Consider the following 12,547-nt stretch of genomic DNA (forward strand, 5'->3'; position numbering starts at 1 on the left):
TTGTGAGTCTGTTTGAGCCCTACCAATTTACATTACTAATCACCATACAAAGTTTAACTTTCGTGGTAAAATAACATCTGTCTTTTTTCAGCAGACTTTAAACATTTATTCAAGGGAGCAGAGGAGACAGGAACACAGTCACACCACACGCCACAGTCTGAAATGTTTGTCGATGAACAGCCTCATCAAGAGCCGCTCCAGGGCTCAAACAACTTTCTTACATGGATTTGGCAGGCCACCGTTGTCCATAGTTGTTTTTGCTTTAAAATCTAATATCATTTTCAGGTTTTGCAATGACAACTTAGTGCTGTTACCCAGTGATGTGGTCAAAGACTTTAAGATAGGATACTGGCAATGCTGTAATTAGACATGACGAATTAGGGCGTTTGATAGCATCAAATTAAGCGCATGCACGTCTATCAGTACATATTTTGAATAAAGAGACAGAAATACACCTCTGTGCTGCATCCCCAACCTGCTGGTGAAGGAGGCACGCCGTTAATCTCAACAAACTGTGCTGGGATGAACATGCAGGCGTGCACAGGTGTCAAACTGTTGCCTGTGAACTCTAGGATTGTGTTTATGTGTATACTGGGTTTTTCTTATCCTCTGACGACTACAGTGATCATATATAAAAGCCTAGATGTGAGCATGTGCTGCTTCTACCAGCTGTGGATAAAAAAGAAATGGGGTCAAGATTCTTCACAATCAAACAAGAAGAGCAAAGATTTTCATTGTGACAACAAGTCAAATGTTGCCTCCAGAGTGTAACCAAATTAATTTCCTGTGACCGGATCAACAAAGCCAGATATGCAAAAGGTTATTCTCCCTTCTTCTATTACTGTCTCACTGTTGCTTCCTTTTTAAACTCACCAATAAATATAGACAAGCCAGAAAGACAAGTTCACACATACCTAATAATCTCTATCTTTCTATCGCTCAAACACACTGAGTCATCTATCTTCACATCTGAAAACAGCCATCCTGCACGAATCAACACATGTGTGGTGTAGCAGCAGTGCAACACTTTTTTTTTTTTTTTTAATTTATTTAAAGAGGAGTGCCTCTTGAGATGTGTCATCTCATTTTCGAGAGGGTCCTCAATTCAGAACACAATAGTACAAGGACAGGGCACCTCAATACAATACAGTACAGCATACACATTCATTCACATACAGCCCCCTTCCCCTACCCCCAACAGCTCCCGTTCCCTGATAATTTTAATATTAAAATTAATCAAAACAATCAAAACAATATTATGCGAAATACAAACGTACAAGCATAGACATATCCACATGTATATACATAAAGACACATATGTACATGCGCACAGTACCTACATACACATACATTAATATAGATGCATACGCTCACATATCTATAAAAAAAGCATATTGACAAATCAAAGACACACTAAAGAGCTAATGAAAACATTTACAACTGTTATTTACTTTCAGATATGTGAACAGAGATGTCTTGAAGCGACTCAAAGATGTAATTGATCTTAGAGTCCCAGGCAGGCTATTCCAATCAAAGGGAGCCTTGTACTTAAATGAACGCCTGCCGCTTTCTTTGGAGATATGAGGTACTGTAAATGATAAATGTTCGGTGTGCCTTAAACTATAGTTTGTATGGTAAGGTATTAGATATTGTTGCAGGTAGAGTGGATAACTAAGATGTATACACTTAAAAATGAGCTGGAACCTGTGAAACTGTCTCCTGGCATTAGGTGACAGAATATTCAGTGAATCATATAGGATACAGTGATGCGTCCTGTATGAACATTTCAACACAAATCTGCACATGCTATTAAAGACAACAGTCAAAGGTTTAAGACAGGTCTCAGTGGTGTTCTGGTATACTACATCAGCATAGTCTATAACTGGAAATAATAATTGCTTCACAATTCTCAACCTGATCTGCTGTGTAAAACAGTTATTAAAACGATACAGCATCCTTATATTACAATTCAGCTTTCTTGTGGTATGATTGATGTGGGTTTTATAGGAGAGTTGAGAATCAAGCCAAAAGCCCAAGTATTTGAATTCATCAACTCTACTAAGAACAGTGCCATCTAAAAAGCTAATTGACAAGTTTGTTTGTTTAACGGTAGCAGATCTAGTTGGGAAAAGCATACAGTATGATTTCTTTTTATTCAATAGCAGGTCATTACTTTGAAACCATTTTTGAATAGAATCAAAATCTGTCTGGAGAGTGTTCTGTATCTTAGAAATATTAGAGTCAGAATTGTAAATCGCTGTGTCATCAGCGTATAAGTGAATAGAACAATCTGAGCAGACTTGGGGAAGGTCATTGATAAAGAGCGAGAATAGGAGAGGCCCTAACGAAGATCCTTGAGGGACTCCCTTTTCCATAATGGCAAGGCCAGATAAACTACCCTGAAAAAGGACACACTGTTGTCGAAAATGTAAATAGGAGCTGAACCAAAGAAGAGCTTGTTTAAAAAGCCCAATAGCATGAAGTTTATCTAAAAGAATATAATGATTAACAAGATCAAAAGCTTTGGTTAAGTCTATAAAAATCGCTCCAGTAGACATATTATCATCCAAGGATGATGATACATCATTGGTGAACTTTAATAAGGCAGTTATGGTGGAAAATTTAGGTCTGAAACCTGATTGATGTTGAGACAAAATAGAAGACATATTAATATAATTATATAATTGATTAAATATTAACTTTTCGAAAACTTTTGCCACACTACTAATAATAGAGATGGGTCTGTAATTGTTAGGGTCAAGTGGATCACCTCCTTTATGGATTGGGGTTACCCTAGCACATTTCCATCTTACTGGGACCTCACAAGTGGTTAAAGATTGATTAAATAAATCAGATAGTGGATATGACAGTATGTCAGAAGCGACCTTGATAAACTTGGTTTCCAGACCATCTAGGTCTCTACCACTGCCTGTCTTCAGTTCAGATATAGCTCTCTGTACATCGATAGGACTGATAGTTGAAAAGGAAAAAGAGGTAGGCCTATCAGAGTATTGAGCCATATTTGAGATTGAGTAGTTGAAATTAGGAGACTGGGTTTTGCAGATGGAAGCGAAATGCTGATTAAAAGCATTAGCTATTGCAAGTGGATCAGAGAGAATATCATTTTTGAATCTAATTCTAGCTGGAACGGCTTGTGCATTTTGAAGTCAACAGGCGCTTCTTTTAACAGGAAAGACATGACTGAATTAACTTACATGCTGCTGATGTTAAACAGCTAAATTTAGCAGGAATGCCCCTTGACTTACTGTCTAATAGGATGCATGACACACCCCTTGTAAATGTAATTATAACATAGTTTAATAATAACACATTTTCAAAATGAAAACCTTGTGAATTGTCGACAGGATCATTTTTTCTAGGAATATCAGGCATGCGCTGAGTGCTCAGTGTAAAAAAAATATAACATAGTGTAACAAAACATAAAGTTCAGGAAATATATTTGAAATAAATGTCCTGTCATTTTCTGAAAGCCAGTGCAGTTGCATGTGACATGGACGTTCATGTCAAATACTTTGAGCTGCAGATAATAGTGCCACCAAGTGGATGGGCTAACGAAGAGCCACAAACTGCCTTTAAAAAGACAAGGGCGGGTTTACATGCACACAAGACATTGATTTACTCATGTGGCAATTTCACAAACTTTATTGGCTTACTCTCACCCACACCAACGTGTACCAGCGTGTACAATCAACACTGGCAGGTGCTTATTCTTACACTTCAGTGTGAACTATAAGAGGTGCAGAAAAAACAGGAAAACAGGAGATCAAATCTAGCCAGCACCCTGGGAACAGTTCCCATTTGGCAACTGATATCTGAAGCACTTGTGATTAATGTCTTACAAGGTATAACGGTCGTTTAAAACTCTTCTGTCCGCGGTTTAACAAGCATCCCAGGGCAGGCCTGACATGCACACTCTACGTGTGAAGAGAAAACCTTACACACACTAAAAATTAAAAACAAGATAGTATAATATTTAGTTCCTTATCAAAACAATTGTTTATGATTTATTTAAAAGCAGTTCATTTGCTGCATTAATGAAAATGAATGCATTCCAATATAAGAGTCCTGCACTAAATCTTGTCTTCATTAATGTTATGAGCTGAGAGCTGTTAATTCAGCTATGTTTTCATAATGGAGTGGGCTAGGCTTCATAACAGAAACAATTTAGTGTTTAATTCAATCCAGCACCACAGACAACATCCTCCACATTTAAATCATACATCTAAATCAGCATCCTTCTTAACTTAAACTCAACATGAAGAAGGCTTTAGTGTAGGAATATTAAATCATGATGCATTCCTATTAATAATGAACTGTCTGTCTGTAAACTGTAAAGTGTAAACGGCCTCTTATATCATAAGTAAAAACTATCATTACATTTTGTAATATATTTGCATAATCTATCTATCAGTACTACACACCAAGTTTTTTTTTTAATGTTTATGTGATAACAACAGTAAGACTTTGTTTCCTTGACGATGGATGTAATACACAAATCATGGACACCAACACCAGTGCCATATGTTACTGCTAATCTTTTCCAGTGGCTTCTAGCAAACTTCAATTATGGACTTGAAAAACAATTTCCATTTGCTGCATCACATGCTGTCTGGTAATGTTGCACTGCAGCATAAGCAATAAAGTTATGCTGTGTAACTCACACACACAAGAAAACATTCAAGACAAAAGGGACACCAGTAGCATTGTTGCTGAAACAGATCACCTATCCGTGCAATGTACAGGAGTGTAATTTGTAGTTAGGTGGCCAGTTGTGCAAATTCAGCACAAATCTGAATCATTGTTGACATGGCGTGATTGATACGCTACGTCTTCCTTTCTGGAAAGAGCGTGGTTTAACCAGAATGACTACGTATTTTGCGGTGTCACTTAATCTATTTTATTTTTTTTAAAAAGGATTTTATTTACTTCTAGGTTGTCCTTCCGTGGCTGATAGCGAAGCTTGTGGATTACAAAGTTTGAGTGTGTTTCCTATTTCCCAGGAAATCGGTTAAATCCGTGTAACCGACGGTTATTTGATCTGAGCACACCCCCGCGTCTGGCGGCGAGTGGTATGATCGGCAATATAAAAATCCGCGTGCGCTCGTTTAGCTCCAACTGAAAGCCGTTGGACTCTGAGACGACGCCGAGGTCAGGTACTGTTGAACTTGCCGAGTCACTGCCAAAACACTGCAAAAATGGAGTGGACCCCGATGGAGATCAACCCCGAGGTGTGGGGGGGTGGGGCAGTAACTAATTCACATACACCTGAACGCTTTCGCCAGCACCAGACTCACCCTATTATCTCTGTTTATGTCGTTTTATTTTTCAGATGCTGAACAAGGTGGGTATCAAACGTTAGCCGCCGAGTAATGGCGACATGTCGGTAACCGTTTGATTCAACTGTCGGTAAGTTTTACATTTAGTCAAAGCGCTACCGAGGCGAACAATACACATGTAAGCAGGGCCTCACGAACAGGAGTTACGGCGGTATTGGTAATTGTGTATGTGGAAGTCTTAATATTGAAAGGAGAAGCGTTTATGTTATTTTAATGAGCGGCAGCATCCTTCCCAGAGCTGCTCCCCCACCCCCCAGTGTCTGGGCTAAAGGGTGTGGTCTGACTGGTCCAGCACAACGCAGCATCTTTGAACATCCTCAGAGGGCAGCTTTTGTTTTTTTACTCGATGCCCAGTTGTTCAGTTGCTTGGTAGCCATCCAGAGCAGTGTTCTAGCTGCTCCCCTCGCTTTGTGTTTCAGATGATGAGCAAGCTCGGCGTGGGGGAAAGCTGGCGTTTCGTTGACGTGCTGGGTCTGGAGGTTGAGCAACTCTCCGACGTCCCCAAACCGTGCTGTGCCTTGATGCTGCTCTTCCCCCTGACGCAACAGGTAATAATAATAATAATAATAATAGGGTGGCTACTTCCTGGAAGAGAAGGGGATGAGGGTGGGGTGACCCTGAGATGCAGGCAGGGCATGGATGGAGAAAGAAAAAAGCTGTGGGGTTATTTAAATGGGCAGGCTAGAGACTACTTGGGATGGTTGGCAGGAAGTGAATCAGCTTTTCTTTCTTACCAGTGTGTGTGGGCCAGTTATTTATTCTGCTATAGTCATTAAACTGGAGGCCTTCTGTTGTGACCCAGGGAGCTACACTTTATTACAAGGGGCCAAGGGCCAAAATATACTATAATACAAACTAAAAATAGATTTCATTATCATTATTCCCTCATGATCAGGTGGATGTAACTACAGATTTTCTCTTCTGCTTCTACCTTATACGTGACACAAGAAATAATCTCTACTTGTGTTCTTAATTCATGCACACATTTTAAGAGTTGGCTGCGCATTGTTTGCTTATGCTCTCTCTCTCATTGTGCTTGTGTTTGTCTGCGTGCACGCCAGCACGAGTCTTTCAGAGCTCAGCAGGCCGACAAGGTTGTCGGAGGCACGGAGGTCTATTTCCTGAAGCAGACTGCGGTCAATTCCTGTGGCACCATCGCCCTGCTGCACGCTGTGGCCAACAATAACGGCAAATTGACTTTTGGTGAGTGCAACGGAAGTGGGCACTGGCAAAAATCAGAAAATGTATATTGACCGCTATTAAGGCGCGGACTGTCTATGCGTAGTATAGCTTTCTCTTTGGAATAGAAAGTATGTTAAGTGTATGGGAACAAAAGAAGTTGTAAGAACTGATACACAAATGACTACTGTTGTTACTTCTGCTTTTATTAGCCAGTCAGAATTAATCATACAGTTGTTTGTTTGGGGCAGGTTGTGACTTGAGATGGCATGAATGAATGAATGACCCGTTTATTGCTGATTAACCCAATGCTGGTGTTCGCAGATAGCGGCTCTGCCCTGAAGAAATTTCTAGATGAGACAGCAAACATGTCTCCCGATGACCGTGCCAAACATCTTGAGAAGAACAAGGTAAGATGGTCTCACACACACACACAGTCACACATTGTTAAATCTGAACTGAAATTATTACATTTATGTTGTTTCTGTTCTTTTATACTATATACTTTATACTTTAAGCTGTTTCTAACAACGGTTGACAATGCGTCTTTGATAAGCTCCAGTCAGAACTTGCCTTTTATAATATGTAAGACTGCATACACTCTTATCAGTGGTCTTAGTTGACAAATTGGATACTTTAGAGTTACCAAAAAATGTGCAAAAGGGATATTGACTCATAACCAGATTAAGTTTCTAGAAGCTTGGTGGTGTCGCATAACGACAATGTTTGTTTTAGCCACTTGGTGGCGCCAGACACTGTGAAATCATTCGTTGCCTTGAACACTGAAACTGATATTGTAAGTCTTTTGCTAGAAATTTTCTTTACCCTACTATGTTACAGTTCTTTGTCTCTACATCTGTTTTAACATATTTAAACTGACATGGTTTATTTTTGTTTTTTCACCACCAGGCAATCCATGAGGCCCATAATGAGGTTGCAGTGCAGGGCCAGTGTCGGGTGAGACAATTCAGCACAATATCAACATTTACTAATGGCTCACATCTTATTCCACTTTTAAGAAAAATTTTAATTTGGCGCATGTGTATTCAACGCTTGTTTGACCTGCTTTGAATCATCTGCTTTGTCACTGTCTTGTGCTGTTGCAGCGTATCTCCAAGTACCTGAATAAAGCTGCCAATTGCACTGATGAATATTGAATAATTACCAGATAAAAGTTACACTTCTCAGACTCCTGAGAACAACAATCTACTTTCCAGAGTTTTTGTTTCACCTTATTTGTTCTTAACATTAATTCCTTATCTCAACTTTTACAGCCAGAAGCTGACAAAGTCAACTTTCACTTTATTGCCTTTGTCAACGTAAACGGACAACTTTATGAATTGGGTAAGCATGCGTCCTCATGTACGCTCCTTCCTCGTCTGTCTTTTCACATGTGTGCGTTCCTAACCATCTTATTTGTATTTAAGATGGAAGAATGAATGGAGCAGTAAAACATGGAGCTACCACAGAGAATTCCTTCGTAACGGTATGTACAACCGTGGTCATTTTTCTTCAAGAGGAGTCCTTGAGCCACGTTCATGCACATCATCTGAGATGAGTCATGGTGTTAAATTGGAATAGGGAGTGGCTGGTCTTGGGTTTCTTTATTCAGTCAATAGATTTAAATTAAACCCTTCGATATTAAGTTTCCTGCTGGATGTTTCAAATTACACTTGTGCTGCCACTCCCCCGAGCCCTGCAAAGCACATTTTTAAATATTACGTAGCATAAATTATTTAACTATAAGCATAAAATGAGTGAAGTACGCATTTAGTTACAGTGCTGCATAAGTCGAGCCTTGTGCATTGTGATGTTTTCAAGGAAGATCTATTTAAATCCTCCACTAGAAAAAGGGTTCTCATAAAATGAAACCAGCTGAAATGGTCCAATAAGTCAGAAAATTGACTTTATAATTTATATTTGGAATTCATTAGGACCCAAGGTGATCTCTAGGAAAAACATTCTGCAGCCTTAGCTTGGTTTAAAAACAATCTTCCAAAAGTTTCTGGAAAAACAACCTCTTATAAAACACAGTACCTCACAACTGGTAAAACAGACGTGACCAAACTAAACGAAATGAAAAAGTTTAAAGGGCAACCGGAAACGTTTTTCTCATTCTACATCTTGATCTCATCTGAACATTTAAATACACAAATATTTCCTCATCGACATGATCATCTAGAATAAACCGTAGACCAAGTGATCAGCGCGATTCAAGAGAGTCCAGCTCTGTACAAATGTTTGTAGCTCTTCCTAGCCTCCCACCTAATAGGAGCTCTTCCATTACCCTCTTTTGATTGACCGATGCAGTCTACTGCCACTTATGAGGGGTTATTTCTTCAGAACGTATGTCTGTGCCAGCTGGCTGCTGTCCTTAGTCTTTACAATGTGTTTAAGTGTTACTCTCTGGTCTAGACACAGATTGCCTTCGTTGCCTGTAGTTTTTTAACGTAGGGTTTGGCGTGTTCTCACCATTTTAATATACTCTATATTGCATACTGTCTTACAAGCTAGGTGAATATGACAATTGATTGAAGATTTCTATTCAAATGTCTGTTATCTGTTGCAAAATGAGGAAACAAGTGATTGTGCCTGTGACCCACAGCTGAAATGACATGATAGGGTTTGCATTCACAGTATACAGAACAGGATGTCTGTGATTCCTGTTTTTCAGAGACGGTAGATGAAGCCATCATTCAGCCAACTGACACTGTTACTCTGCAAAGTCGAATATATATTTAATTTAAAACACACGATTATCATTTTTTTTCTATAGGTACTATCAAAGAGAATGAAAAAGATCTTCAAGATTGCCGCTAAAAAAATATATAAAAAAAATGTTTTGAATCATTTAATTAAACTTGAGTGTACATGAACATTCAGCGTAAGAGTTGACTAATGTTTTCTTTCCACTCGTGTCTAGGACGCAGCCAAAGTGTGTTGTGGATTTGTGGAGCGGGAGCAAGGTGAAGTCCGCTTCTCTGCGGTGGCCCTTTGTCAAAGCTAGACGTTCAGAAGGTCACCGAATCGAGCGAGATGTTAAACGTCCTGGAGCATTCACATGGCAAACACAATCAGCAGGCACCCAGAGCGGCCTGTGAGCACACACATCTGCAGACACTATGCACTATAGAGCACATACTGTTTCCACACATTTCTCTCTCTCTCTCTCTCATCTCATGAACAAAGCATTCTTTAGCATTAGCACATGTACGCAATCAAAGCCTTTTGTTCTGTAAACACTAACTGATACAAGCTTGTTCCGAACGCTTTATGTGAAACAATTTAGCTGTGAGAGTTGTCAAGCTTAAGGCCGATCTCACCGCTGCTTGTGTGCATCTGTGTATTTGTCTTTGTCGCTACTTTTTTTTTTTTTTTTGTGCATCTGTGTCAAACTCTAAAGATGATGCTTAAATGCCTCTTTAATAAGACTCAGAAGGTGAAAACTTGTTTGGAGAAACGTTTTCCTGTTTCTCTCAATGCCTTTAGTTGCTCAGTCGTTGAGTCTTCAGAAAATCCGGAGTGTATCCGTAGGAATAATTTAACCATTGTTCTGATTATGCTCGCAACCTTTTGAGTGGCGTTCTTGGGTGTCATTATGACGTTTTTTCTAACAAGCCGAGGTTTTGTTTGAGATGTTTGAACTGAAAATGACGGGAGGATCACAGTCATCTTCTGTATTCGGTTCTGAGAAATGAAAAGTAACGCACTTTGTTTGAACACTTTATTTTTTTTGTTAACAATCAACCGTCGGATACAATTAGTGTTTAACACAGATCCCAGACTCAAGAAGGGGACCACCCAAATAAAGACTGTTTGTCTGTTGGATTGTTCTTGTGCATTGCAGGGTGATTAGTACGTCCAGGCGGTGTTCAAATTGTTAATCTTTCTGCACTTTCCAAAACATGTGTTGCTGTAGTTTTACTGGTAATGCTGCTGTGGGAATTCAATAAAGCAACAATTAAACTCATATGTGTCTCTGTTTGTTTCTAGAAGTCCTCATGAGTGAGTCAAATCTGCATTAGTTATCCCAAGTGATGTTGAATTTCCTGGTGAAAATACATGTTCTTTTCTTTTTTGTTGTTTTTATCATGCCTTATTATGACAAACGTTAACTGCCGCTTGGAGCTAGCTCTTGCAATAAAACCCAGTCCTCTACCCTGGTCATCAGTCAGCATCTCAGCTGGCAACCGCGTCAGACTTTTTGGTACACAATGTGATAAACGGTGTGATTAACATCCCAAGGCTCTCACAGCTCATCCCGACTGGCTATCATCCAACCGCCTGAAACGGGATGAGGGGTGGAAGAGTGGTCGATAGGTTGTCTCATCACTGTGGTTACTGACCCAAGACGTTCCTCTGTGTTGTGAAAACGCAGACAACGTGCGGTGTACCCAGTGCTGGCCAGAATGACGTGACGCTTGTTTAGATAATAAAGACCAAAATGAGCGCGACAGCGTGTTCTGTGACGCTCTGAAATAGCGGGCTGCACAAAGGTAGCTATGTTAGCTCTCTGCCGTCTGGGCTGCTGCCACATCTATTTTTAGGTTGTTAGTCTTTCTCTGCTCAGGTGATTTGGTAAAGTGACACGCATAGAAAATTAAAGGTTTGACCTGCGACTTGAAAAGGTCACATCCGACATCCCAGTTCACAAAGTTATCAGAAGCTCGGATTAGATGCGTTTCTGACGATTGCGAAGCCACTCTTGGATTATAGGCTATTGATTTTGTTTTGATTGTAATGTTTACTATAAAGAATGTGTCAGAGATGCTTGGGCTGCAGTTATAGTTCAACACTAAGGTCATTTTGAGGAGAGTCTAGCTGAGACTTCTTGTACTTGAAGTATGAAGAAGTGTAGGGAAGCAGCAACCTGGTAGGGGGGACGCTGCAGACCCCTATTCCTTTGTACCTTGTGCACAAGTACGGTTGCCCATTGGGTACTTATTAGCAGTAGGGGCACATGTTTCTAGGTTTGCTATCTCTCTGCCTGTTGGTGTTAGTTTGATCAACTGTATTTAGGAACACGGAAAGGGACTTATAGTACATACTCAAATGATGAGAACATACACGGTTAATTTGACTGTATATGGCTGTAAACAAATGTATAAGTTTGTTGCTATTAGAATCAAAATCAGGCTTACTATATACATTCAGAGATGGTATGCAGTGCTGTTTATCTGGTGTTTGTGATGATCTTGTAAACGTAAACAAAGCAAACCTATTCTCATATACTGTACCATGGCTGCCATGACGAGGGGAAGTCAGGAATAAAAACGGCAGTGGTAAATTACTTATTCTATGATCAGATACCTGCACGTCTAAATCATAAATTATTTTATGGATCATTGTGATTTTTACTATATTTTCTTGCAGTGTTTTTCAAGAATGCGGTGTAGCGGTATGAGAACTACTGAAGCTAGCTGATTCTTGAAACTGGAAACTTATATATTCAGTGCACCTGAGTAGGACAGTAGGACAACTTCTGACCTAGTCAAACTCAGCCTCGTCATCATTCAGGTCAATACTCTCTACTGAAATAGAAAAAAATGTGATAAATGATTTTTTATTCACCCGTATGGGACGCTGCCAGATCTAAACTGGGAGACAGACAATGACAGAGTGATTGACTGCATGTCTCAGGGCTCTGCTTGAAGGTGAAGTTACTCATTTTGCTGCTGACCAAGTGTAACAAGATTTAGAGCCTGTTTGTGACCCTGGTCTATTCATAACATTCATGGATTCCCCGGATTAAATGCTCTTTGCTCTCTGTTTTGAAGAAGCCACAGCAACACTTCCTATGGCTCAGGTATGAAGCCTGTCTCCTCCAGCTGACCTATGGAAGCTGAGAAATAACGGGACATCTTTCGCAGTCCCCCCCTCAGCCCTCTCTCTCTCTCTCCTGTCTCTTTTCTATCTCTCTCGACCTCCCCCGCAGAGATTCCTGCCTGCGCGTTCACGTCCCCCTAAAATGCGCGGCAACTGCGGTGGCCGAGGACAGCAGCGGCAGCGTC

At 40.1% G+C, this 12,547-nt stretch overlaps 1 protein-coding gene across 1 annotated transcript; it reads left to right on the plus strand.

The window, feature by feature from the left end:
* The first annotated feature begins 5,319 nt into the window (after positions 1-5,319).
* uchl1 (ubiquitin carboxyl-terminal esterase L1 (ubiquitin thiolesterase)) lies at positions 5,320-10,506 on the plus strand. Its single transcript, XM_084573361.1, has 8 exons — positions 5,320-5,362; positions 5,777-5,905; positions 6,419-6,560; positions 6,861-6,946; positions 7,446-7,493; positions 7,811-7,880; positions 7,964-8,022; positions 9,460-10,506. The coding sequence occupies exons 1-8, from the start codon at positions 5,351-5,353 to the stop codon at positions 9,541-9,543; spliced, it is 630 nt and encodes a 209-aa protein (XP_084429487.1). The 5' UTR covers positions 5,320-5,350; the 3' UTR covers positions 9,544-10,506.
* Positions 10,507-12,547: the final 2,041 nt, after the last annotated feature.

Source organism: Chelon labrosus, assembly GCF_963514085.1.
Source record: "Chelon labrosus genome assembly, chromosome: 2".
In the NCBI taxonomy this organism is placed as follows: Eukaryota; Metazoa; Chordata; class Actinopteri; order Mugiliformes; family Mugilidae; genus Chelon; species Chelon labrosus.